The sequence below is a fragment of the Triticum dicoccoides genome, chromosome 5A (genome assembly GCF_002162155.2).
Source record: "Triticum dicoccoides isolate Atlit2015 ecotype Zavitan chromosome 5A, WEW_v2.0, whole genome shotgun sequence".
Taxonomy (NCBI): Eukaryota; Viridiplantae; Streptophyta; class Magnoliopsida; order Poales; family Poaceae; genus Triticum; species Triticum dicoccoides.
In genome coordinates, this window is record NC_041388.1 from 149,404,040 (window position 1) to 149,429,279 (window position 25,240).

At 44.3% G+C, this 25,240-nt stretch overlaps 1 protein-coding gene across 1 annotated transcript; it reads right to left on the minus strand.

Annotated features, from left to right (window-relative positions):
• Positions 1 to 16,059: 16,059 nt before the first annotated feature.
• LOC119300583 (IAA-amino acid hydrolase ILR1-like 7) lies at positions 16,060 to 22,918 on the minus strand. The gene is made up of 5 exons (XM_037577499.1): positions 22,516 to 22,918; positions 18,019 to 18,144; positions 17,068 to 17,382; positions 16,797 to 16,925; positions 16,060 to 16,698 (listed from the first exon to the last, which is right to left on the minus strand). Exons 1-5 carry the CDS (start codon positions 22,858 to 22,860, stop codon positions 16,318 to 16,320), a joined length of 1,296 nt encoding a protein of 431 aa, XP_037433396.1. The 5' UTR covers positions 22,861 to 22,918; the 3' UTR covers positions 16,060 to 16,317.
• Positions 22,919 to 25,240: the final 2,322 nt, after the last annotated feature.

Consider the following 25,240-nt stretch of genomic DNA (forward strand, 5'->3'; position numbering starts at 1 on the left):
TCTGTATAAAACTATATGCTTTGATCAACTTATCAAAGCGTATATTCCAACTCCGAGATGCTTGCACCAGTCCATAGATGGATCGCTGGAGCTTGCATATTTTGTTAGCACCTTTAGGATTGACAAAACCTTCTGGTTGCATCATATACAACTCTTCTTTAAATCCATTAAGGAATGTAGTTTTGTTTATCCATTTGCCAGATTTCATAAAAATGCGGCAATTGCTAACATGATTTCGACAGACTTAAGCATCGCTACGAGTGAGAAATTTTCATCGTAGTCAACACCTTGAACTTTGTCAAAAACCTTTTTCGACAAGTCTAGCTTTGTAGATAGTAACACTACTATCAGCGTCCGTCTTCCTCTTGAAGATCCATTTATTTTCTATGGCTTGCCGATCATCGGGCAAATCCATCAAAGTCCATACTTTGTTCTCATACATGGATCATATCTCAGATTTCATGGCCTCAAACCATTTCGCAGAATCTGGGCTCATCATCGCTTCCTCATAGTTCGCAAGTTCGTCATGGTCTAGTAACATGACTTCCAGAACAGGATTACCGTACCACTCTGGTGCGGATCTCACTCTGGTTTACCTACGAGATTTGGTAGTAACTTGATCTGAAGTTACATGATCATCATCATTAGCTTCCTCACTAATTGGTGTAGTAGTCACAAGAACAGATTTCTGTGATGAACTACTTTCCAATAAGGGAGAAGGTACAATTACCTTATCAAGTTTTCTACTTTCCTCCCACTCACTTCTTTCGAGAGAAACTCCTTCTCTAGAAAGGATCCATTCTTAGCAACGAATGTCTTGCTTTCGGATCTGTGATAGAAGGTGTACCTGTTGGGGAACGTAGCAGAAATTCAAAATTTTCCTACGTGTCACCAAGATCTATCTATGGAGAAACTAGCAACGAGGGAAGGAGAGTGCATCTACATACCCTTGTAGATCGCTAAGCGGAAGCGTTCAAGAGAACGGGGTTGAAGGAGTCGTACTCGTCGTGATTCAAATGACCGGAGATCCTAGTGCCGAACGGACGGCACCTCCGCGTTCAACACACGTACATCCCGGTGACGTCTCCCACGCCTTGATCCAGCAAGGAGAGAGGGAGAGGTTGAGGAAGACTCCATCCAACAGTAGCACAACGGCGTGGTGGTGGTGGAGGAGCATGGCAATCCAGTAGGGCTTCGCCAAGCACCACGGGAGAGGAGGAGTAGGGAGAGAGGTAGGGCTGCACCAAGAGGAGAAGTTCTCATAGGTTTAGCAGCCCCAAACCTCAACTATATATAGGGGGAAGGGGGGCTGCGCCCCCTTTAGGGTTTCCCACCCCAAGGGGTGCGGCCATCCCTAGATGGGACTTGGGGGGGGCGGCCAAGAGGGGGAGAGAGGGGAGGCGCGCCTGGGGTGGGCCTTAGGGCCCATCTGCCCTAGGGTTTGCCCTCTCCCCTCCTAGTTGCGCCTTGGGCAAGGGTGGGAGGCGCACTAGCCCACTCTGGGGCTGGTCCCTTTCCACTCTAGGCCCATGCAAGCCTCCGGGGTTGGTGGCCCCACTTGGTGGACCCCCGGGACCCTCCCGGTGGTCCCGGTACGTTACCGATAAAACCCGAAACTTTTCCGGTAACCAAAACAGGACTTCCCATATATAAATCTTTACCTCCAGACCATTCCGGAACTCCTCGTGACGTCCGGGATCTCATCCGGGACTCCGAACAACATTCGGTAACCACATACAAGCTTCCTTTATAACCCTAGCGTCACCGAACCTTAAGTGTGTAGACCCTACGGGTTCGGGAGACATGCAGACATGACCGAGACGTTCTCCGGTCAATAACCAACAGCGGGATCTGGATACCCATGTTGGCTCCCACATGTTCCACGATGATCTCATCGGATGAACCACTATGTCAAGGACTCAATCAATCCCGTATACAATTCCCTTTGTCTAGCGGTATTGTACTTGCCCGAGATTCGATCGTCGGTATACCGATACCTTGTTCAATCTCGTTACCGGCAAGTCTCTTTACTCGTTCCGTAACACATCATCCCGTGATCAACTCCTTGATCACATTGTGCACATTATGATGATGTCCTACCGAGTGGGCCCAGAGATACCTCTCCGTTTACACGGAGTGACAAATCCCAGTCTCGATTCATGCCAACCCAACAGACACTTTCGGAGATACCTGTCATGCACCTTTATAGCCACCCAGTTACGTTGTGACGTTTGGTACACCCAAAGCATTCCTACGGTATCCGGGAGTTGCACAATCTCATGGTCTAAGGAAAAGATACTTGACATTTAGAAAAGCTTTAGCATACGAACTACACGATCTTTGTGCTAGGCTTAGGATTGGGTCTTGTCCATCACATCATTCTCCTAATGATGTGATCCTGTTATCAACGACATCCAATGTCCATAGCCAGGAAACCATGACTATCTGTTGATCACAACGAGCTAGTCAACTAGAGGCTCACTAGGGACTTATTGTGGTCTATGTATTCACACGTGTATTACGATTTCCGGATAATACAGTTATAGCATGAATAAAAGACTATTATCATGAACAAAGAAATATAATAATAACACTTTTATTATTGCCTCTAGGGCATATTTCCAACAGTCTCCCACTTGCACTAGAGTCAATAATCTAGTTCACATCGCCATGAGATTAACATTCACAGGTCACATCGCCATGTGACCAACATCCAAAGAGTCTTGGGTTTGATCATGTTGCTTGTGAGAGAGGTTTTTTAGTCAACGGGTCTGAACCTTTCAGATCCGTGTGTGCTTTACAAATCTCTATGTCATCTCCTAGATGTAGCTACCACGTTCTATTTGGAGCCATTCCAAATAACTGTTCCACTTGGAGCTATTCTAAATTGTTGCCCCATTATACGTATCCGGTATCTCTACTTAGAGCTATCCGGATAGGTGTTAAGCTTGCATCGACGTAACCTTTACGACGAACTCTTTTACCACCTCCATAATCGAGAAAATTCCTTAGTCCACTAGTTACTAAGGATAACTTTGACCACTGTCTGTGATCCATTCTTGGATCACTCTTGTACCCCTTGACTAACTCATGGCAAGGCACACTTCAGGTGCGGTACACAGCATAGCATACTGTAGAGCCTATGTCTTAAGCATAGGAGACGACCTTCGTCCTTTCTCTCTATTCTGCCATGGTCGAGCTTTAAGTCTTAACTTCGTACCTTACAACTCAGGCAAGAACTCCTTCTTTGACTGGTCCATCTTGAACACCTTCAAGATCATGTCAAGGTATGTGCTCATTTGAAAGTACCATTAAGCGTTTTGATCTATCCTTATAGATCTTGATGCTCAATGCTCAAGTAGCTTAATCCAGGCTTTCCATTGAAAAACACTTTCAAAATAACCTTATATGCTTTGCAGAAATTCTACGTCATTTCTAATCAACAACATGTCAACAACATATAATCATCAGAAATTCTATAGTGCTCCCACTCACTTCTTTGGAAATACAAGTTTCTCATAAACTTTGTATACACCAAAATCTTTGATCATCTTATCAAAGTGCACATTCCAACTCCGAGATGCTTACTCCAGTCCTTAGAAGGATTGCTGGAGCTTTGCATACCTTTTCGCATCCTTAGGATCGACAAAACCTTTCTGATTGTATTACATACAACCTTTCCTTACGAAAACTGGTAAGGAAACTCGTTTTGACATCCATCTGCTAGATTTCATAAATGCAGCTTATGCTAACATGATTCCGACGGACTTAAGCATCGCTACGAATGAGAAAATATCATCGTAGTCAACTCCTTGAACTTGTGAAAAACTCTTCGCCACAAGTCGAGCTTCATAGATGGTGACATTACCATCCACGTCCGTCTTCTTCTTAAAAGATCCATTTATCTCAATGGCTTGCCGATCATTGGGCAAGTCCGCCAAAGTCCATGCTTTGTTCTGATACATGGATCCTATCTCGGATTTCATGGCTTCTAACCATTTGTTGGAATTTGGGCCCACCATCGCTTCTCCATAGCTTGTAGGTTCATTGTTGTCTAGCAACATGACCTTCAAGATAGGATTACTGTACCACTCTGAAGTAGTACGTATCCTTGTCACCCTACGAGGTACGGTAGTGACTTGATCCGAAACTTCATGATCACTATCATAAGCTTCTACTTCAATTGGTGTAGGTGCCACAGGAACAACTTCCTGTGCCCTGCTACATACTTGTTGAAGTGACGGTTCAATAACCTCATCAAGTCTCCACCATCCTCCCACTCAATTCTTTCGAGAGAAACTTTTCCTCGAGAAACGACCCGTTTCTAGAAACAATCACTTTTGCTTTCGGATCTGAATTAGGAGGTATACCCAACTGTTTTGCGTGTCCTATGAAGATGCATTTTATCCGCTTTGGGTTCGAGCTTATCAACCTGAAACTTTTTCACATAAGTGTCGCAGCCCCAAACCTTTAAGAAATGACAGCATAGGTTTCTCTAAACCGGTGTCATCTCAACGGAATTACGTGGTACCCTATTAAAGTGAGTGCGGGTGTCTCTAATGCCTAACCCATGAACGATAGTGGTAATTCGATAAGAGACATCATGGTACCCACCATATCCAATAGGGTGCAACTATGATGTTCGGACACACCATCACACTATGGTGTTCCAGGCGGTATTAATTGTGAAACAATTTCCACAATGTCTTAATTGTGTGCCAAAACTCGTAACTCAGATATTCATCTCTATGATCATATCATAGACATTTTATCCTCTTGTCACAATGATCTACTTCACTCTGAAATTACTTGAACCATTCAATAATTCAGACTTGTGTTTCATCAAGAAAATATTCTCAACATCTACTCGAATCATCTGTGAAGTAAGAACATAACGATATTCACTGCATGCCTCAGCACTCATTGGACTGCACACATCAAAATGTGTTACTTCCAACGAGTTGCTATCTTGTTCCGTCTTACTAAAACGAGGCTTTCAGTCATCTTGCCCATGTGGTATGATTTGCATGTCTCAAGTGATTCAAATCAAGTGAGTTCAAACGGTCCATTTGCATGGAGTTTCTTCATGCATATACACCAATAGACATGGTTCGCATGTCTCAAACTTTTCAAAAACGAGTGAGTCCAAAGATCCATCAACATGGAGCTTCTTCATGCGTTTTATACCGATATGACTTACGTGGCAGTGCCACAAGTAGGTGGTACTATCATTACTATCTTTTGGCATGAACATGTGTATCACTACGATCGAGATTTCAATGAACCATTCCTTTAGGTGCAAGACCATTGAAGGTATTATTCAAATAAATAGAGTAACCATTATTCTCTTTAAATGAATAACCGTATTGCGATAGACATAATCCGATCATGTCTATGCTCGACGCAAACACCAAATAACAATTATTTAGGTTTAACACCAATCTCGTTGGTAGAGGGAGCGTGCGATGCTTGATCACATCAAGCCTGGAAAAAACTTCCAACACATATCGTCAGCTCACCTTTAGCTAGTCTCCGTTTATTCCGTAGCTTTTATTTCGAGTTACTAACACTTAGCAACCGAACCGGTATCTAATACCCTGGTGCTACTAGGAGTACTAGTAAAGTACACATCAACACAATGTATATCCAATATACTTCTATCGACCTTGCCAGCCTTCTCATCTACCAAGTATCTAGGGTAATTCTGCTCCAGTGGCTGTTCCCTTTATTACAGAAGCACTTAGTCTCGGGTTTGGGTTCAACCTTGGGTTTCTTCACTAGAGCAGCAGCTGAATTGCCGTTTCATGAAGTATCCCTTCTTGCCCTTGCCCTTCTTGAAACTAGTGGTTTCACCAACCATCAACAATTGATGCTCCTTCTTGATTTCTACTTTCGTGGTGTCAAACATCGCGAATATCTCAAGGATCATCATATATGTCCCTGATATATTATAGTTCATCACGAAGCTCTAGCAGCTTGGTGGCAATGACTTTGGAGAAACATCACTATCTCATCTGGAAGATCAACTCCCACTCGATTCAAGTGATTGTTGCACTCAGATAATCTGAGCACAAGCTCAACGATTGAGCTTTTCTCCCTTAGTTTGCAGGCTAAGAAAATCGTCGGAGGTCTTATACCTCTTGACGTGGGCACGAGCCTGAAATCCCAATCTCAGCCCTCGAAACATCTCATATGTTCCGCGATGTTTCGAGAATGTCTTTGGTGCCTCAACTCTAAACCGTTTAACTGAACTATCACGTAGCTATCAAAACGTGTATGTCCGATGTTCGCAATATCCACAGACGACGTTTGGGGTTCAGCACACTGAGCAGTGCATTGAGGACATAAGCTTTCTACTGATTGCATAATTGCTACTATCAACTTTCAACTATATTTTCTCTAGGAACATATCTAAAACAGTAGAACTAAAGCGCGAGCTAACGACATAATTTGCAAAAGGTCTTTTGACTATGTTCAGGATAATTAAGTTCATCTTATGAACTCCCACTTAGATAGACATCCCTCTGGTCATCTAAGTGATTACATGATCCGAGTCAACTAGGCCGTGTCCGATCATCACGTGAGACGGACTAGTCATCATCGGTGAACATCTTCATGTTGATCGTATCTTCTATACGACTCATGCTCGACCTTTCGGTCTCCGTGTTCCGAGGCCATGTCTGTACATGCTAGGCTCGTCAAGTTAACCCTAAGTGTTTTCGCTGTGTAAAACTGTCTTACACCCGTTGTATGTGAACGTAAGAATCGATCACACCCGATCATCACGTGGTGCTTAGAAGCGACAAACTGTAGCAATGGTGCACAGTTAGGGGAGAACACTTCTTGAAATTGTTGTAAGGGATCATCTTATTTACTACCGTCGTTCTAAGTAAACAAGATGCATAAACATGATAAACATCACATGCAATCAAATAGTGACATGATATGGCCAATATCATTTTGCTCCTTTTGATCTCCATCTTCGGGGCTCCATGATCATCATCGTCACCGGCATGACACCATGATCTCCATCATCATGATCTCCATCATCGTTTCTTCATGAAGTTGTCTCGCCAACTGTTACTTATACTACTATGGCTACCGGTTAGCAATAAAGTAAAGTAATTACATGGCGTTGTTCAATGACACGCAGGTCATACAATAAATAAAGACAACTCCTATGGCTCCTGCCGGTTGTCATACTCATCGACATGCAAGTCGTGAATCCTATTACAAGAACATGATCAATCTCATACATCACATATCATTCATCACATTCTTCTTGGCCATATCACATCACATAGCATACCCTGCAAAAACAAGTTAGACGTCCTCTAATTGTTGTTGCATGTTTTACGTGGCTGCTATGGGTTTCTAGCAAGAACGTTTCTTACCTACGCAAAACCACAACGTGATATGCCAATTGCTATTTACCTTTCATAAGGACCCTTTTCATCGAATCCGTTCCGACTAAAGTGGGAGAGACTGGCACCCGCTAGCCACCTTATGCACCAAGTGCATGTCAATCGGTGGAACCTGTCTCACGTAAGAGTACGTGTAAGGTCGGTCCGGGCCGCTTCATCCCACAATACCGTCGAAACAAGATTGGACTAGTAACGGTAAGCATATTGAACAACATCAACGCCCACAACTACTTTGTGTTCTACTCGTGCAAAGAATCTACGCAATAGACCTAGCTCATGATGCCACTGTTGGGGAACGTAGCAGAAATTCAAAATTTTCCTACGTGTCACCAAGATCTATCTATGGAGAAACTAGCAACGAGGGAAGGAGAGTGCATCTACATACCCTTGTAGATCGCTAAGCGGAAGCGTTCAAGAGAACGGGGTTGAAGGAGTCGTACTCGTCGTGATTCAAATCACCGAAGATCCTAGTGCCGAACGGACGGCACCTCCGCGTTCAACACACGTACAGCCCGGTGACGTCTCCCACGCCTTGATCCAGCAAGGAGAGAGGGAGAGGTTGAGGAAGACTCCATCCAACAGCAGCACAACGGCGTGGTGGTGGTGGAGGAGCATGGCAATCCAGCAGGGCTTCGCCAAGCACCACGGGAGAGGAGGAGTAGGGAGAGAGGTAGGGCTGCACCAAGAGGAGAAGTTCTCATATGTTTAGCAGCCCCAAACCTCAACTATATATAGGGGGAAGGGGGGGCTGCACCCCCTTTAGGGTTTCCCACCCCAAGGGGTGCGGCCAGCCCTAGATGGGACTTGGGGGGGCGGCCAAGAGGGGGAGAGAGGGGAGGCGCGCCTGGGGTGGGCCTTAGGGCCCATCTGCCCTAGGGTTTGCCCTCTCCCCTCCTAGTTGCGCCTTGGGCAAGGGTGGGAGGCGCACCAGCCCACTCTGGGGCTGGTCCCTTTCCACTCTAGGCCCATGCAAGCCTCCAGGGTTGGTGGCCCCACTTGGTGGACCCCCGGGACCCTCCCGGTGGTCCCGGTACGTAATCGATAAAACCCGAAACTTTTCCGGTAACCAAAACAGGACTTCCCATATATAAATCTTTACCTTCGGACCATTCCGGAACTCCTCGTGACGTCTGGGATCTCATCCGGGACTCCGAACAACATTCGGTAACCACATACAATCTTCCTTTATAACCCTAGCGTCACCGAACCTTAAGTGTGTAGACCCTACGGGTTCGGGAGACATGCAGACATGACCGAGACGTTCTCCGGTCAATAACCAACAGCGGGATCTGGATACCCATGTTGGCTCCCACATGTTCCACGATGATCTCATCGGATGAACCACTATGTCAAGGACTCAATCAATCCCGTATACAATTCCCTTTGTCTAGCGGTATTGTACTTGCCCGAGATTCGATCATCGGTATACCGATACCTTGTTCAATCTCGTTACCGGCAAGTCTCTTTACTCATTCCGTAACACATCATCCCGTGATCAACTCCTTGATCACATTGTGTACATTATGATGATGTCCTACCGAGTGGGCCCAGAGATACCTCTCCGTTTACACGGAGTGACAAATCCCAGTCTCGATTCGTGCCAACCCAACAGACACTTTCGGAGATACCTGTAATGCACCTTTATAGCCACCCAGTTACGTTGTGACGTTTGGTACACCCAAAGCATTCTTACGGTATCCGGGAGTTGCACAATCTCATGGTCTAAGGAAAAGATACTTGACATTTAGAAAAGCTTTAGCATACGAACTACACGATCTTTGTGCTAGGCTTAGGATTGGGTCTTGTCCATCACATCATTCTCCTAATGATGTGATCCCGTTATCAACGACATCCAATGTCCATAGCCAGGAAACCATGACTATCTGTTGATCACAACGAGCTAGTCAACTAGAGGCTCACTAGGGACTTATTGTGGTCTATGTATTCACACGTGTATTACGATTTCCGGATAATACAGTTATAGCATGAATAAAAGACTATTATCATGAACAAAGAAATATAATAATAACACTTTTATTATTGCCTCTAGGGCATATTTCCAATAGTACCCAACAGTCTCCTTTGGGTATCCTATGAAGACATATTTCTCCGATTTGGATTTGAGCTTATCAGGATGAAACTTTTTCACATAAGCATCACAACCCAAAACTTTAAGAAACGACAACTTTGGTTTCTTGCCAAACCATAATTCAGATTGTGTCGTCTCAACGGATTTAGATGGTGCCCTTTTAACGTGAATGCAGTTGTCTCTAATGCATAACCCCAAAACGATAGTGGTAGATCGGTAAGGGACATCATAGATTGCACTATATCCAATAAAGTACGGTTATGACGATCGGACACACCATTATGCTGTGGTGTTCCAGGTGGCATGAGTTTGTGAAACTATTCCACAATGTTTTAATTGAAGAGCAAACTCGTAACTCAAATATTTGTCTCCGCGATCAGATCGTAGAAACCTTTTCTTTTCTTGTCACGATGATTTTCCACTTCACCCTGAAATTATTTGAACTTTTCAAATGTTTCAGACTTATGTTTCATCAAGTAGATATACTCATATCTGCTCAAATCATCTATGAAGATCAGAAAATAATGATACCTGTCGCGAGCCTCAATATTAATCGGACCACATACATCAGTATGTATGATTTCCAACAAATCTGTTGCTCACTCCATTGTTCCGAAGAACGGAGTCTTGGTCATCTTGCCCATGAGGCATGGTTCACAAGCATCAACTGATTCATAATCAAGTGATTCCAAAAGCCCATCAGTATGGAGTTTCTTCATGCGCTTTACACCAATATGACCTAAACGGCAGTGCCACAAATAAGTTGCACTATCATTATTAACTTTGCATCTTTTGGTTTCAATATTATGATTATGTGTATCACTATGATCGAGAACCAATGAACTATTTTCATTGGGTGTGTAACCATATGAGGTTTTATTCATGTAAACAGAACAACAATTTATTCTCTTACTTAAATGAATAACCATATTACAATAAACATGATCAAATCATATTTATGCTCAACGCAAACACCAAATAACACTTATTTAGGTTCAACATTAATCCCGAAAGTATAGGGAGTGTGCGATGATGATCATATCAATCTTGGAACCACTTCCAATACACATCGTCACTTCACCCTTAACTAGTCTCTGTTTATTCTGCAACTCCCGTTTCGAGTTACTAATCTTAGCAACTGAACTAGTATCAAATACTGAGGGGTTGCTATAAACACTAGTAAAGTACACATCAATAATATGTATATCAAATATACTTATGTTCACTTTGCCATCCTTCTTATCCGCCAATCACTTGGGGTAGTTCCGCTTCCAGTGACCAGTCCCTTTGCAGTAGAAGCACTTAGTCTCAGGCTTAGGACCAGACTTGGGCTTCTTCACTTGAGCAGCAACTTGCTTGCTATTCTTCTTGAAGTTCCCCTTTTTTCCTTTGCCCTTTTCTTGAAACTAGTGATCTTGTCAACCATCAACACTTGATGCTCTTTCTTGATTTCTACCTTCAGCGATTTCATCATGAAGAGCTTGGGAATCATTTTCGTCATCCCTTGCATACTATAGTTCATCATGAAGTTCTACTAACTTGGTGATGGTGACTAGAGAATTCTGTCAATCACTATCTTATCTTGAAGATTAACTCCCACTTGATTCAAGCAATTGTAGTACCCAGACAATCTGAGCACATGCTCACTACTTGAGCGATTCTCCTTCATCTTTTAGCTATAGAACTTGTTGGAGACTTCATATCTCTCAACTCGGGTATTTGCTTGAAATATTAACTTCAACTCCTGGAACATCTCATATGGTCCATGACGTTCAAAACGTCTTTGAAGTCCCGATTCTAAGCCATTAAGCATGGTGCACTAAACTATCAAGTAGTCATCATATTGAGCTAGCCAAACGTTCATAACGTCTGCATCTGCTCCTGCAATAGGTCTGTCACCTAGCGGTGCATCAAGGACATAATTCTTTTGTGCAGCAATGAGGATAAACCTCAGATCACGGATCCAATCCGCATCATTGCTACTAGCATCTTTCAACACAATTTTCTCTAGGAACATATCAAAATAAACACAGGGAAGCAACAACGCGAGCTATTGATCTACAACATAATTTGCAAAATATTACCAGGACTAAGTTCATGATAAATTTAAGTTCAATTAATCATATTACTTCAGAACTCCCACTTAGATAGACATCCCTCTAATCCTCTAAGTGATTACGTGATCCAAATCAACTAAACCATGTCCGATCATCACGTGAGATGGAGTAGTTTCATTGGTGAACATCACTATGTTGATCATATCTACTATATGATTCACGCTCGACCTTTCGGTCTCCGTGTTCCGAGGCCATATCTGTATATGCTTGGCTCGTCAAGTATAACCTGAGTATTCCGTGTGTGCAACTGTTTTGCACCCGTTGTATTTGAACGTAGAGCCTATCACACCCGATCATCACGTGGTGTCTCAGCACGAAGAACTTTCGCAACGGTGCATACTCAGGGAGAACAATTCTTGATAATTAGTGAGAGATCATCTTAAAATGCTACCGTCAAACTAAGCAAAATAAGATGTATAAAAGATAAACATCATATGCAATCAAAATATGTGACATGATATGGCCATCATCATCTTGCGCCTTTGATTTCCATCTCCAAAGTACTGTCATGATCTTTATCATCACCGGCATGACACCATGATCTCCATCATTCTGATCTATATCAATGTGTCGTCACTTGGTCGTCTCGCCAACAATTGCTCTTGCAACTATTGCTATCGCATAGCAATAAAGTAAAGCAATTATTGGGTGCTTGCATCTTATGCAATAGAGAGACAACCATAAGGATTTTGCCAGTTGCTAATAACTTTAACAAAACATGATCATCTCATACAACAACTTATATGTCATCACGTCTTGACCATATCACATCACAACATGCCCTGCAAAAACAAGTTAGACGTCCTCTACTTTGTTGTTGCAAGTTTTACGTGGCTGCTACGGGCTTAGCAAGAACCGTTCTTACCTACGCATCAAAAACCACAACGATAGTTTGTCAAGTTGGTGTTGTTTTAACCTTCGCAAGGACCGGGCGTAGCCACACTCGGTTCAACTAAAGTTGGAGAAACTGACACCCGCCAGCCACCTGTGTGCAAAGCACGTCGGTAGAACCAGTCTCGCATAAGCGTACGCGTAATGTCGGTCCGGGCCGCTTCATCCAACAATACCGCCGAACCAAAGTGTGACATGTTGGTAAGCAGTATGACTTATATCGCCCACAACTCACTTGTGTTCTACTCGTGCATAACATCAACTCATAAAACCTAGGCTCGGATGCCACTGTTGGGGAACGTAGTAATTTCAAAAATTTCCTACGCACATGCAAGATCATGATGATGCATAGCAATGAGAGGGGAGAGTGTTGTCCACGTACCCTCGTAGACCGAAAGCGTAAGCGTTAGCACAACGCGGTTGATGTAGTCGTACGTCTTCACGGCCCGACCGATCAAGTACCGAAACTACGGCACCTCCGAGTTCTAGCACACGTTCAGCTCGATGACGATCCCCGGACTCCGATCCAGCAAAGTGTCAGGGAAGAGTTCCGTCAACACAATGACGTGGTGACGATCTTGATGTTCTACCGTCGCAGGGCTTCGCCTAAGCACCGCTACAATATTATCGAGGACTATGGTGGAGGGGGGCACCGCACACGGCTAAGAGAACGATCTTGGAGATCAACTTGTGTGTCTATGGGGTGCCCCCTGCCCCCGTATATAAAGGAGTGGAGGAGGGGAGGGCCGGCCCTCTCTATGGCGCGCCCTAGGGGAGTCCTACTCCCACCGGGAGTAGGATTTCCTCTTTCCTAGTCCAACTAGGAGTCCTTCCATGTAGTAGGAGTAGGAAACAAGGAAGGGGAAGAGGGAAGAGAAGGAAGGAGGGGGCGCAGCCCCTCCCCCTAGTCCAATTCGGACTAGGCCTTGGGGGGGCGCGGCCTGCCTCTCCCTCTCCCCTAAAGCCCAATAAGGCCCATATACTTCTTCTCCCGTATTCCCGTAACTCCCCGGTACTCCGAAAAATACCCGAACCACTCAGAACCTTTCCGATGTCCGAATATAGTCGTCCAATATATCGATCTTTACGTCTCGACCATTTCGAGACTCCTCGTCATGTCCCCGATCTCATCCGGGACTCCGAACTCCTTCGGTACATCAAAACTCATAAACTCATAATATAACTGTCATCGAAACCTTAAGCGTGCGGACCCTACAGGTTCGAGAACAATGTAGACATGACCGAGACACGTCTCCGGTCAATAACCAATAGCGGAACCTGGATGCTCATATTGGCTCCCACATATTCTACGAAGATCTTTATCGGTCAGACCGCATAACAACATACGTTGTTCCCTTTGTCATCGGTATGTTACTTGCCCGAGATTCGATCGTTGGTATCTCAATACCTAGTTCAATCTCGTTACCGGCAAGTCTCTTTACTCGTTTCGTAATACATCATCTCGCAACTAACTCATTAGTTGCAATACTTGCAAGGCTTATGTGATGTGCATAACCGAGAGGGCCCAGAGATACCTCTCCGACAATCGGAGTGACAAATCCTAATCTCGAAATACGCCAACCCAACATGTACCTTTAGAGACACCTGTAGAGCTCCTTTATAATCACCCAGTTACGTTGTGACGTTTGGTAGCACACAAAGTGTTCCTCCAGTAAACGGGAGTTGCATAATCTCAGTCATAGGAACATGTATAAGTCATGAAGAAAGCAATAGCAACATACTAAGCGATCGAGTGCTAAGCTAACGGAATGGGTCAAATCAATCACATCATTCTCCTAATGATGTAATCCCGTTACTCAAATAACAACTCTTTGTCTATGGTTAGGAAACATAACCATCTTTGATTAACGAGCTAGTCAAGTAGAGGCATACTAGTGACACTTTGTTTGTCTATGTATTCACACATGTATTATGTTTCCGGTTAATACAATTCTAGCATGAATAATAAACATTTATCATGAAATAAGGAAATAAATAATAACTTTATTATTGCCTCTAGGGCATATTTCCTTCACGGGCCCCCTTTCCTTTCTCCTTCTCCCTCTTCCTTCTATTCCTAGTGGGACTAGGAAAGGGGGGAGACCTACTCCTACTAGGAGGACTCCTTCCTTTGGCACGCCTAGAGAGGGCAGGCCGGCCTCCCCCTCCCTCCTTTATATACGTGGGGAGGGGCACCCTAGAACACACAAGTTGATTGTTTAGCCGTGTGCGGTGCCCCCTCCATAGATTTCCACCTCGGTCATATCGTTGTAGAGCTTAGACGAAGCCCTGCGTCGGTAACTTCATCATTATTGTCATCACGTCGTCGTGCTGACGAAGCTCTCCCTCGACACTCAGCTGGATCTAGAGTTCGTGGGACGTCGCCGAGCTGAACGTGTGCAGATCGCGGAGGTGCCGTACCTTCGGTGCTAGGATCGGTCGGATCATGAAGACGTACGACTACATCAACCGCGTTGTCATAACACTTCCGCTTACGGTCTACGAGGATACATGGACAACACTCTTCCCTCTCGTTGTTATGCATCACGTAGATGGATCTTGCGTGTGCGTAGGAATTTTTTTGAAATTACTGCGTTCCCCAACACATTATGCTAAGCTAACGGATGGGTCTTGTCCATCAAATCATTCTCCTAATGATGTGATCCCGTTCGTCAAATGACAACACATGTCTATGGTTAGGAAACTTAACTATCTTTGATTAACGAGCTAGTCTAGTAGAGGCTTACTAGGGACACTATGTTTTGTCTATGTATCCACACATGTATCAAGTTTTTGGTTAATACAATTTTAGTATGAATAATAAACATTTATCATGATATGAGGAAATGCTTGGTAATGCTTGAACTCGCTTTACCTTTTTCCCTCCTCCTGACTCTGTATTCGGAACTGGTTGTATTTCCGTTGCTTGCAATGGAAAGGGGTAATGCCTGGTTCAAAAAAAATGATATAAGGAAATATAAAATAACAACTTTATTATTACCTCTAGGGCATATTTCCTTCAGCGGGTGCCCCTGTCATGCCGCTAACCACCGCCATCCGCGCTTGATGCTTTGTACCCACCACACCATCGTCAATGGATCCGACACGGCCTTCGACAGATGTCGCCGCCGCCACGCCCCGCGAGAGAGGTGAGAGAGTGAGGTGGGTGGGAGACTGAGTGACTGGGGAAGAGAGCGCTCGGATTTGTTCCGACAAAGCAGTCTACAGTCATTTACGCCGCACCGTTACCGTTGTCGGCTCACGAGGAATTACACACGTCAAAACGTGCCCAAAAAATAGGTCAATGTTTTTTGGCACGGTCAAAAATTCGATGTGGTGCGAAATGCCACGTTTCGTAAAGTGATGGTTTTTCGCTAATTGTGACATGATTGTGGTGATTCTGTGCATTTAATCTCAGAAAAGTTTACGGATTTCAATGCGGGTTAAAGGTGGAGATTAGAAGGTACTCTTTCTATCAAAAGGATAATAGTGTTTTGTATCCAAATCAATATATTCAATTAAAAAGTGGAGACTAACGTTTACTTTCCGAGTTGTCTTTCGAATGGAAGGAGTTGCATAACCAGGCCAACTCACGCCGTGCAAAGCTTTGCACAATGAAAACTGAGGTTAGGCTCTTACAACAGTAAACACTCATAAGCTTAGCTCCATGTCGCAATCACATCCTAACAACTATTATGCTCATACGTACCTATGAATGCCCACACCCGACCTAACAATTATCGGCAGGCTGCCAACTGCGGCATCCTAAATTTCAAGCGAACATCAGTAATTTAGTTTAGTTTGCCACGGTTCCGCGCTTGTTCAAGTACTCCATCGCCACAGCAGCATGGAAGGCAGCACCCAACGGGAGCACACCCTCATCGATCACAAAGTTGGGGGAGTGGAGTGGATGCACCGCGGTTGCCATGGCCTCGTCGCGGGTTCCTATCATGAAAAATGCCCCTGGGAATCTCTGCGTGTAGAAGGAGAAATCCTCCGCGGCCATGATTGGGCCACCCATCTTGACGTGGCCTTCTCCAAGCATAGCCTCTGCCACTGATCTGGCATGATCGTACATCCCTTCGTTATTGACGGTAGCTGGGTATGGCCGGAGCTCCTCATCCATGAAGTCGACGGTGGCAGTGCAGCGGCTCACGACGGCGTGCGCTTCCACAATCTTCCAAAGAAGCATAAAGTTACCGGTTGCACATCTTTGGTTTAAGCTCGGCTTCTGAGATATGTTGGAGACGGAAAGTGTTTATTTGATTGATTTACCTCCTTGATCCTCTTCTTAAGATATGAAAGACCTTCTGTTGTCAAGCTCCTGAAGGTGCCACCCAAGCAAGCTGACTCAGGAATGACATTGTAAGCATCACCTCCTTTCATGAATGTTACTGAGACGACCTGAAAAATATGTAAACGATACCATATCATTCACCAAGGAACACCTCCTATCTGATGCACAAATTAAGACAAACGTACATAGACTGGACACTTGAGACAGTATAATGCAAGCTAATACACGCATTCTATGCGGATCACATACCGCGGCTTCGAGGGGATCGATCTCCCGAGCTACGATTTGTTGGAGGCTGATGATGGCAGAGGATACCATGACGATGGGGTCGACAGCATTGTGTGGCATTGCTGCGTGACCGCCTTTCCCAGTGACCGTTATCAAAAACCGTCCCGATGCTGCCATGAATGGCCCTGGCCTGGAGACGACGGTACCCACTGGAAGACTTGGGTCGACATGCAGACCAAAAATGGCGGACACATCATCTAGAATACCTTCTTCTAGGACATGGTAAGCCCCGGCATATCCTTCTTCTGCTGGCTGAAAGACAAGCTTGACGGTACCCTGACGAAAACAAAAAGCAACTATCGTGCGTTAGGTGAGACCTCCTATTGGACGCCTGTACGCGTTGTCAACTAGGGAGGCAACGCCTGAAAAGCAAGGGCAAATGGGCCGACCCACTCTGGAGTTAGTGGGGTTTTTTCCTCTTTGCTTTTAGTCCTTTTTTCCTCAAAAATCAGCTTTTTACGGAGCTAAATATTCAAAACCTAGTTAGTGTATACTAAAAATATGTTCATCGTGTATTAAAAAGAGTTCACCATATATTATGAAAATGTTTAGTGTGCATTAAAAAAATGTTCAACATATGTTACAAAAATGCTTACTGTGTATTAAAAAAATGTTCATCATATATTAAAGAATCGCTCACCATGTATTCAAAGCAAAGAACAAAGAAGACAAAAAAACAAACAGACAAAAAAACGAAAAAAAAAACCCTGAAAGAATAGGAAAGGAAAAAATCGTAAAACAACAACATAAACAAACAAAAAAAAAGGGAGCCAGCAAACGAACGCAGCGCGTGCTGCCGAATTGGGTCAGCCCACCTCGATCGGCTACGGGCGCTGCCTCCCCCCTAGTTGACGCCTTGCCGAGTTAGGTTACAGAAATCTGGTGTTAGGAGGACCACACAATGGCTAATACCTTGATGTAATCCTTCCAAGAATGAAGTAGCTTAGCAGCTCCGAGAAGCATTGATGTGTGAGCATCATGTCCACAAGCATGCATTTTCCCACTCTCCTGGCTTTTGTATTCCCAATCTACCAGTTCCTGTGAAGTGGTGAGAAAAGTATAATTGTTCAGTGTGTAATGAAGGGCACTGTCAAAGGTGTATAAACGGCTGACGTAGTAGAATACTATTTCTTCAGAACCATTCTAAGATGTTCAAATTTGGCTGTTACTTATCTCCAACATTCTACTTGAATGTTACTCCCTCCGTTCCAAAATAATTTGAACTAAAACCACGTCAAGTATTTTGGAACGGAGAGAGTACCTTTTAATATAGATATGTTAGCAATAAATAAAATGTGACTAGCTCAAAAAAAGTAAAAAAAATTGATGTTAAGAAAATAATTTTCATGATAAGTACAATGATATTTGAACCAATCATCTCAGCAATGACCAATCTTATATATAGGTCTCAAAGTTACATAATTTTGACTAAACGTCTCAAAGTTACATAATTTTGTAAACTAAGGTATTGCTGTTTAAGCCGTGATACACATCACCGGCCAGAGCTCTGCTTATATAGCTTGAGTTACAACATCAGTTACAAATGAATAGATAATGGATAATCAAGAGAGGACTCTAGTCCTTCTGAATTCTAGCACTAAGCACTAATTATCCAACGCCACTTCATGCTAATGGCAGAACGTTACTTCATGCTAATGGCAGCACTAACTCATAGTTATCTTAACATCCCCCCTCGATCGAAATGCGGGGAGCACATTGAGATCGCTTCTGAACCTTTCAAACTGATGACTCATCAATGGTTTGGTTAGTATATCTGCGAGTTGATCATGAGTTGAGATATGCCGAATTTCAAGTGCCTTTTTCGCAACTCTTTCACGCACGAAATGGTAATCAATCTCGATATGCTTCGTGCGAGCATGAAAAACTGGATTCATGGAGAGATACGTCGCGCCAATATTATCACACCACAAGGACGGCGGTCTGTTCTCTGGAATACCAAGTTCTCCAAGCAACGCCTGTATCCACATAAGCTCTGCTGTTGCATTTGCTACGGACTTGTACTCGGCTTCCGTACTTGAACGAGAAACAGTAGGCTGCTTTCGAGAATTCCATGCAACTAGATTACCACCAAGGAAAACAACATGGCCACCGGTGGATCGTCGGTCATCTGGGCACCCGGCCCAGTCAGCGTCAGAGAAGGCACTGAGCATAACGGATGGAGAACGCCGGAGTAGGAGTCCATATGACGATGTTCCCTGAAGATATCGCAGGATCCGTTTCACGGCTGTCCAATGAGCTTCGGTCGGCGAGTGTAAGAACTGGCAGACCTTATTTACGCTATACGAGATATCAGGCCTCGTCAGCGTAAGGTATTGAAGTGCTCCAACCACACTGCGATAGCGTGTGGCCTCAATTGAAGACAAGGGTGTCCCATACTGTTTGGATAACTTTTCTGTTGTTGCCATCAGTGTAATGCATGGCTTGGAGTTTGCCATGTTGGCCTTCTTAAGAAGATCAAGTATATACTTGCGCTGGCAAAGAGCAAGACCACCTTCAACAGTCTGAACTTCAATGCCAAGGAAGTACCTCAATACTCCAAGATCCTTGATGTTGAAATCATTTGGTTGTGCATGTTGGCCACATCTTCGCCCTTACAATTCTAGAAAACTTGCTTTCCGATCCAAAGAATGCATCTTTGTTGGTTATAGTTCACACCACAAGGGATATAAGTGTCTTGATGCTAGTACTGGACGCATATATATTTCTTGTGATGTGGTTTTTGATGAAGGGGTTTTTCCATTTGCTCGTAAGTTTGAAGCTACGCTTGCACCTGCCAATTCATCAACACTCCCATACGTCCTACTTTTCCCTCCCATCACACATTCACCACCCCATGTTCCAGCCCCAAGCGGAAGTACTAATAGTTCTAATGATCTAATGGCCGATGTGCAGTCTGTTTCTTTTGATGTTCATGCAGATTCTGCTGCTGATTCGGCGTCAACGTCATCTGTGCCTCAAAGCATGGATCATGAAACAACAGTGGCTTCTCAACAAACATCGCGTGGATCTGCAGCGGCCGACTCTGACACTTACGGGTCGTCTCTTGGCTCAGATTCTCCCGCCACCTCGAGCTCATGTTCTTCCGCGGCCGCTGACTCCGCGGCTCCGACGCCTCCTGTCCCGAAGCAGATGCGGCCGCACACTCGGTCTCAGTCCAGCATTGTTAAGCCGTACATCCGCACTGATGGCACCGTTACGTATGTGTGCACAACATCTTCAAACGACAACGTCGGTCCTACCAACTACACTGAAGCTGCACGGCATCCATCTTGGAAGGCTGCAATGGATGACCAGATGGCTGCTTTGCATCGGAATGAAACCTGGAGTTTGGTTCCATTTCGTCCAGGACTCAATATAATTGATAGTAAATGGGTTTTTAAGCTCAAACACAAGGCTGATGGCTCTGTTGATCGGTACAAAGCTCGTCTAGTTGCTAAAGGATTCAAACAACGCCAAGGAATTGATTATGATGATACTTTCAGTCCGGTCGTGAAGCCCACTACAATTCGTGTTCTGTTATCACTTGCAGTCACTCATCAATGGAGTATGCGACAACTTGATTTTCAGAATGCATTCTTGCATGGTGTGTTGACTGAAGACGTGTACATGTATCAACCGCCGGGCTACATCGATCAGCGGTTCCCTCGTCATCTATGCAAACTTCAGAAGTCCCTTTATGGCTTGAAACAGGCGCCACGTGCATGATACCATGTAAACTAAGGTATTGCTGTTTAAGCCGTGATACACATCACCGGCCAGAGCTCTGCTTATATAGCTTGAGTTACAACATCAGTTACAAATGAATAGATAATGGATAATCAAGAGAGGACTCTAGTCCTTCTGAATTCTAGCACTAAGCACTAATTATCCAACGCCACTTCATGCTAATGGCAGAACGTTACTTCATGCTAATGGCAGCACTAACTCATAGTTATCTTAACAAATTTTGACTAAACGTCTCAAAGTTACATAATTTTGACTAAACGCTTTCTATCACCTATTTACAAGTGGAGATAATATTTCCGTTTTCTCCATGGTCATGCTTACAATATTTGCCCCACTTCTAGATTAGTTAACATTCATTCAATTCTATGATGACATGATGGATATGATGTAGGATTGCTATAGGCTATTGTCCGGATTGGTTTCTTAGTTAGTGTAACCAGTTCACCACCTAACAGAACAACAATGCAAATATTTTAATTAGAACACTACTGGACGAGATACATATTGGAATTGGCCAATACTGTTACCAGAATTTAATTAGAACACTAACATACAATTTGATGCATATAATCGAGATGGTAAAACCGCATAATGATGCATATAATTCCATAGCAATACAAGGCAGAACGCCACGAGATTGGTGTTTCTACTGTGTCCCGGAGCCGTCCGCTCATCCCACAATATCCGTGCCCAAAAAAGACCAAAAAATGCTACTCCCTCCATTCCATAATGTAGTGCCCCCGCGCTTTTCGAGATTTCAGTTTGACCATAAATTTAACCAACGTGGGCGACTGTGACGGGAGCAAAAATTATACCATTGAATTCGTATTCGAAAGAAGTTTTCAATGGTATAATTTTTGCTGCCGCCGCAGTCATCCACATTGGTTAAGTTATGGTCGAACTTAAATCTCAAAAAATGCGGGCGCACTATATTATGGAATGGAGGGAGTATTTACAATTATTCGTACTTCCTATACTGTGTCAGATAAAATATCTTTCCTTCCCCTCCACTCACTTAGTTTACTCTTATGATATGTGGGGTACTTGGATAGTGGCCCACCTGTAAATGAACAGTTGACAGGGTGTGTTTTGGAGTAGAAGGTGCAATACTGGCCTACCCACCCTTTCTTTTTCAGGTGATTCCAAAGTTTGTGTCAATTCTATCTTTTGATCCAAATTTTCAGTTTATGATTTGTTTGCATATTGTGGCAGGGGATAGAAGAGGCAGGTCATAACTGGAGTAGGTCATAAATTGGACTCTCTGATTCAAAAAATAAAATAGATTGAAGCTTCAAAATTATATGAAAAAAGTATGGGTGGTGAGGTACTATTGGGTGTCAGGGGATAGAGGAGACAGGTTGCTACAAATAATGTTGAGCCGGCCACAGTATAATCCCCTTTCTAAGAACGCCACAAGCTGATAGGCATGATCTTTTCAGTTTACCTCTTCTTTGGATTGGACCTGTCTTCTTCCCCTGATTACAATTTTCTCATCTCTTTCTCATTGTAGCAAAATCATGGAGTGGTGATTAAGTGGCATACTTTGAAAAGCGTGGTCAACGGAATGTTGTGCCAATTCGCAGTCGATCAAATTGTTGGAAAATAAACTTGCCGACCCTAGTTGAACAACGAAAATATCTCAGAACCGGGTAGCGTGCGTACCTGCAAGGGGAGCGCGTCCATGTCCGCCCGGAGCGCGACAACGGGTCCAGCCCCGCCGCCGCCGACGATCGTGGCTACCACACCGGTCTGGGCGACGGGCCAGGAGTCGGACACGCCGATCGTGTCCAGCTCGGCGCGGACGAGCTCGCTTGTGCGGTACTCGTGGAAGGCCAGCTCGGGGTGCTGGTGGATGCGCCGCCGCACGCTGCGCAGCCACGCGGCGAACCCCGAAGCGCGGGCCGCGTCCAGGAGGTCACCCGCCAGAACCGTCTCCGCCGCCGACGACGCGTGGGGAGAGATGTGGGCCAAGAAGAGGAGGAGAGAGAAGAGAGGGAAGGAAGCCATGGCAGTACGGAGATGTGGCTCAGCTTTCTCCTACGAAGCTTACCACCCACGAAGATGCCATCGAACCGTACTTTGATGAGGACGTGGATGAAAAATTGAAAATATTATACGTCGTTGCCATGAATTGAAAATTTAAACTAAAAAGAGCATTTGTAACCATGGTTAACTAATTTGGGGCTCTATGCTTCGCAGATGCGTCCGAATGTGTCCATGGACAATGATCAAACCTCTCCGCAATCGTGCTTTTTAAATATCCGCCTCGAATTTATACAGACTAAAAAAACTACATAGATCATCATACACATATAAAGCACACAATTTCGACATAGATAGGGTATTAAGTTTAGTACAATCTGATTCAAAAGAGTCAGCCAGAGTTCATCACTTAACTAAAACCCTATGTTAAAAGTAATTAAACTGACAAAGCCAACTGAAATTCATCACTTCCTCGCCGGCCGCTCTCATAGAGTTCTCGGGTGTCTCGGCATAGGCTATCAGAGCTAAATTTAACATGTCTCTCGGTAGGTATTCTAACTAGGCTATTTAGCGGGATGATAATAAAGACAAGGATTTTTACCCACGTTTCAGGCTCTCACGGTGAAGATAATCTCCTACATCATGCTCTTTGCTTTGTTGTGTTGGGGTGTACATAAAGTACAAAGTATCGAGGGATTCTAATGCTTCTGCGACGAGCTCGGCCCTCGGCTTATATAGCATACCAGGAATCCTAGAGTTACACAATTTGGACGGCTATGTCTAGAGCAAATTGAGAAAATGCCACATGTTTCTTGGGACTTTGCCTTTGTACTACATCTTTTTTTATTGAATTATATACCACACCTTTGACCAAGCTAGATAAAATACCACAAATTGATGTTTTTTCTTCTTTTCCACGTCCAGGCCCACACCTCATTTTTGCTAGGACGAATTTGCCCTTAGCTCGTTCCTGGTCATACGAAACGATCGACGCAGCCGCCCCGCCGCCTCGGTGCTCCTCCCAGCGCCGCCGCTGCCGCCTCGGTGCTCCTCCCAGCGCTGCCGCCTCCATGTGCCTCCGCCATGGCGAGCTGCCGCCTCGCCGTGCTCCTTCCCCGAACTGACGCCTCGCCCTTCCTTCCTTGCAGGCGCGCCGCCACCTCGACGTGCTTCATCCTGCCGAATGTGCTGATCATTGTCCAGTTCCTTGATCCTTGTCCTTGCCTTCTTCAGGTCTATCATGTCGGCGCACATCTGGTTCTCCTGTCGTCGAATGTGCTTATTTAACTCCTGGATAAAAGCTGCAATTGATCTATCCTTTCTGGTGCTGATCATCTCCCAGTGCTTATCTCGGCGCCCACAAATCTGGTAGATAGTATCCTTGAGATCATTGCGGTAGACTTCTCCAATGCATCCCATGGCGATGTGAGCTGCCATGCTCTTTCCTAGACTCCAGGTTGGTGCATCAAAAGAAAACTCTATGGGCTCAGTGACTGGCATGAACGTTCTTCCTGAAACTTGAACTTGAATCATCCAGCGCTCTTCTTCAGGTAAAGTGGCGTTGTAGGTTCGTGTGAAGTTTGGTACTCCTATGTTCAGGTATCTAGTGACTTCCTTCAAGTGACGTCCAAAGGGTGTATCTTCATCCGGTTGTATGAACTTATTCCTTGCATCCGCCATCCTAAAGAGTAGAAAAGATGAGGAGCCAGAAGAGAAGAGAGTGAATAGTGATCTAGGTCTTTAGCTTAGTGGTCGTGTCCTACAGTCAGCGTGTGCTCTGATACCATCTCTATAGCGACCAGACCTCAAACAGTCTGATCTCTGTGCTCTGATGTCATCCCTGGATCAGTAATGCTGACACCACACAGTACTCGGAGGATTTATAACAGAGTAGCAATCACACACTTATTATATCGAGTGTCTCAATAGAGAACTTATTACAATAAATATGGCTTAAGTCCATCTAATGACGATAACAGCGGAAGGCTTGGAAGATAAGTGAGTCCATCAACTCCAACGGCATCACTGAGTATAGAACCACGACCTAAAAACTCCTTAATCGTCGTCTGAAAAATCTGCAACATTAATGTTGCAGCCCGAAAATGGGTCAGCACATGGAATATGCTGGCAAGGTAACACATAGAGAATAATGGAATGAAACAGCTATACTATATGCATATTTGGCTGGTGGAAAGCTCTATGGTTATTGTTTTGCGAAAAGCCAATTTTTCCCTACTACAAAGGAATAAATTTATTTAACTATTATGGTGGTTGTTAAACATTGAAAATGATTGACAGCATTCTCAATCCCAATTAAGCATCATTAACAAAACCCAACAAAATTAATTTAGAGTAACATGTTGAGATTCACATGATAATCCAGGTACTAGATACTCAAGATGTC

Bases quoted from the DNA above. Each gene is read 5' to 3' on its own strand.
- LOC119300583 (XM_037577499.1), bottom strand. From the start codon at position 22,860: ATGGCTTCCTTCCCTCTCTTCTCTCTCCTCCTCTTCTTGGCCCACATC. The intron at 18,145-22,515 runs GTACGCACGCTA...ACCACTTCACAG, and splicing joins TGGACGCGCTCCCCTTGCAG to GAACTGGTAGATTGGGAATA. The intron at 17,383-18,018 runs GTATTAGCCATT...TGTTTTCGTCAG, and splicing joins CTTGGAAGGATTACATCAAG to GGTACCGTCAAGCTTGTCTT.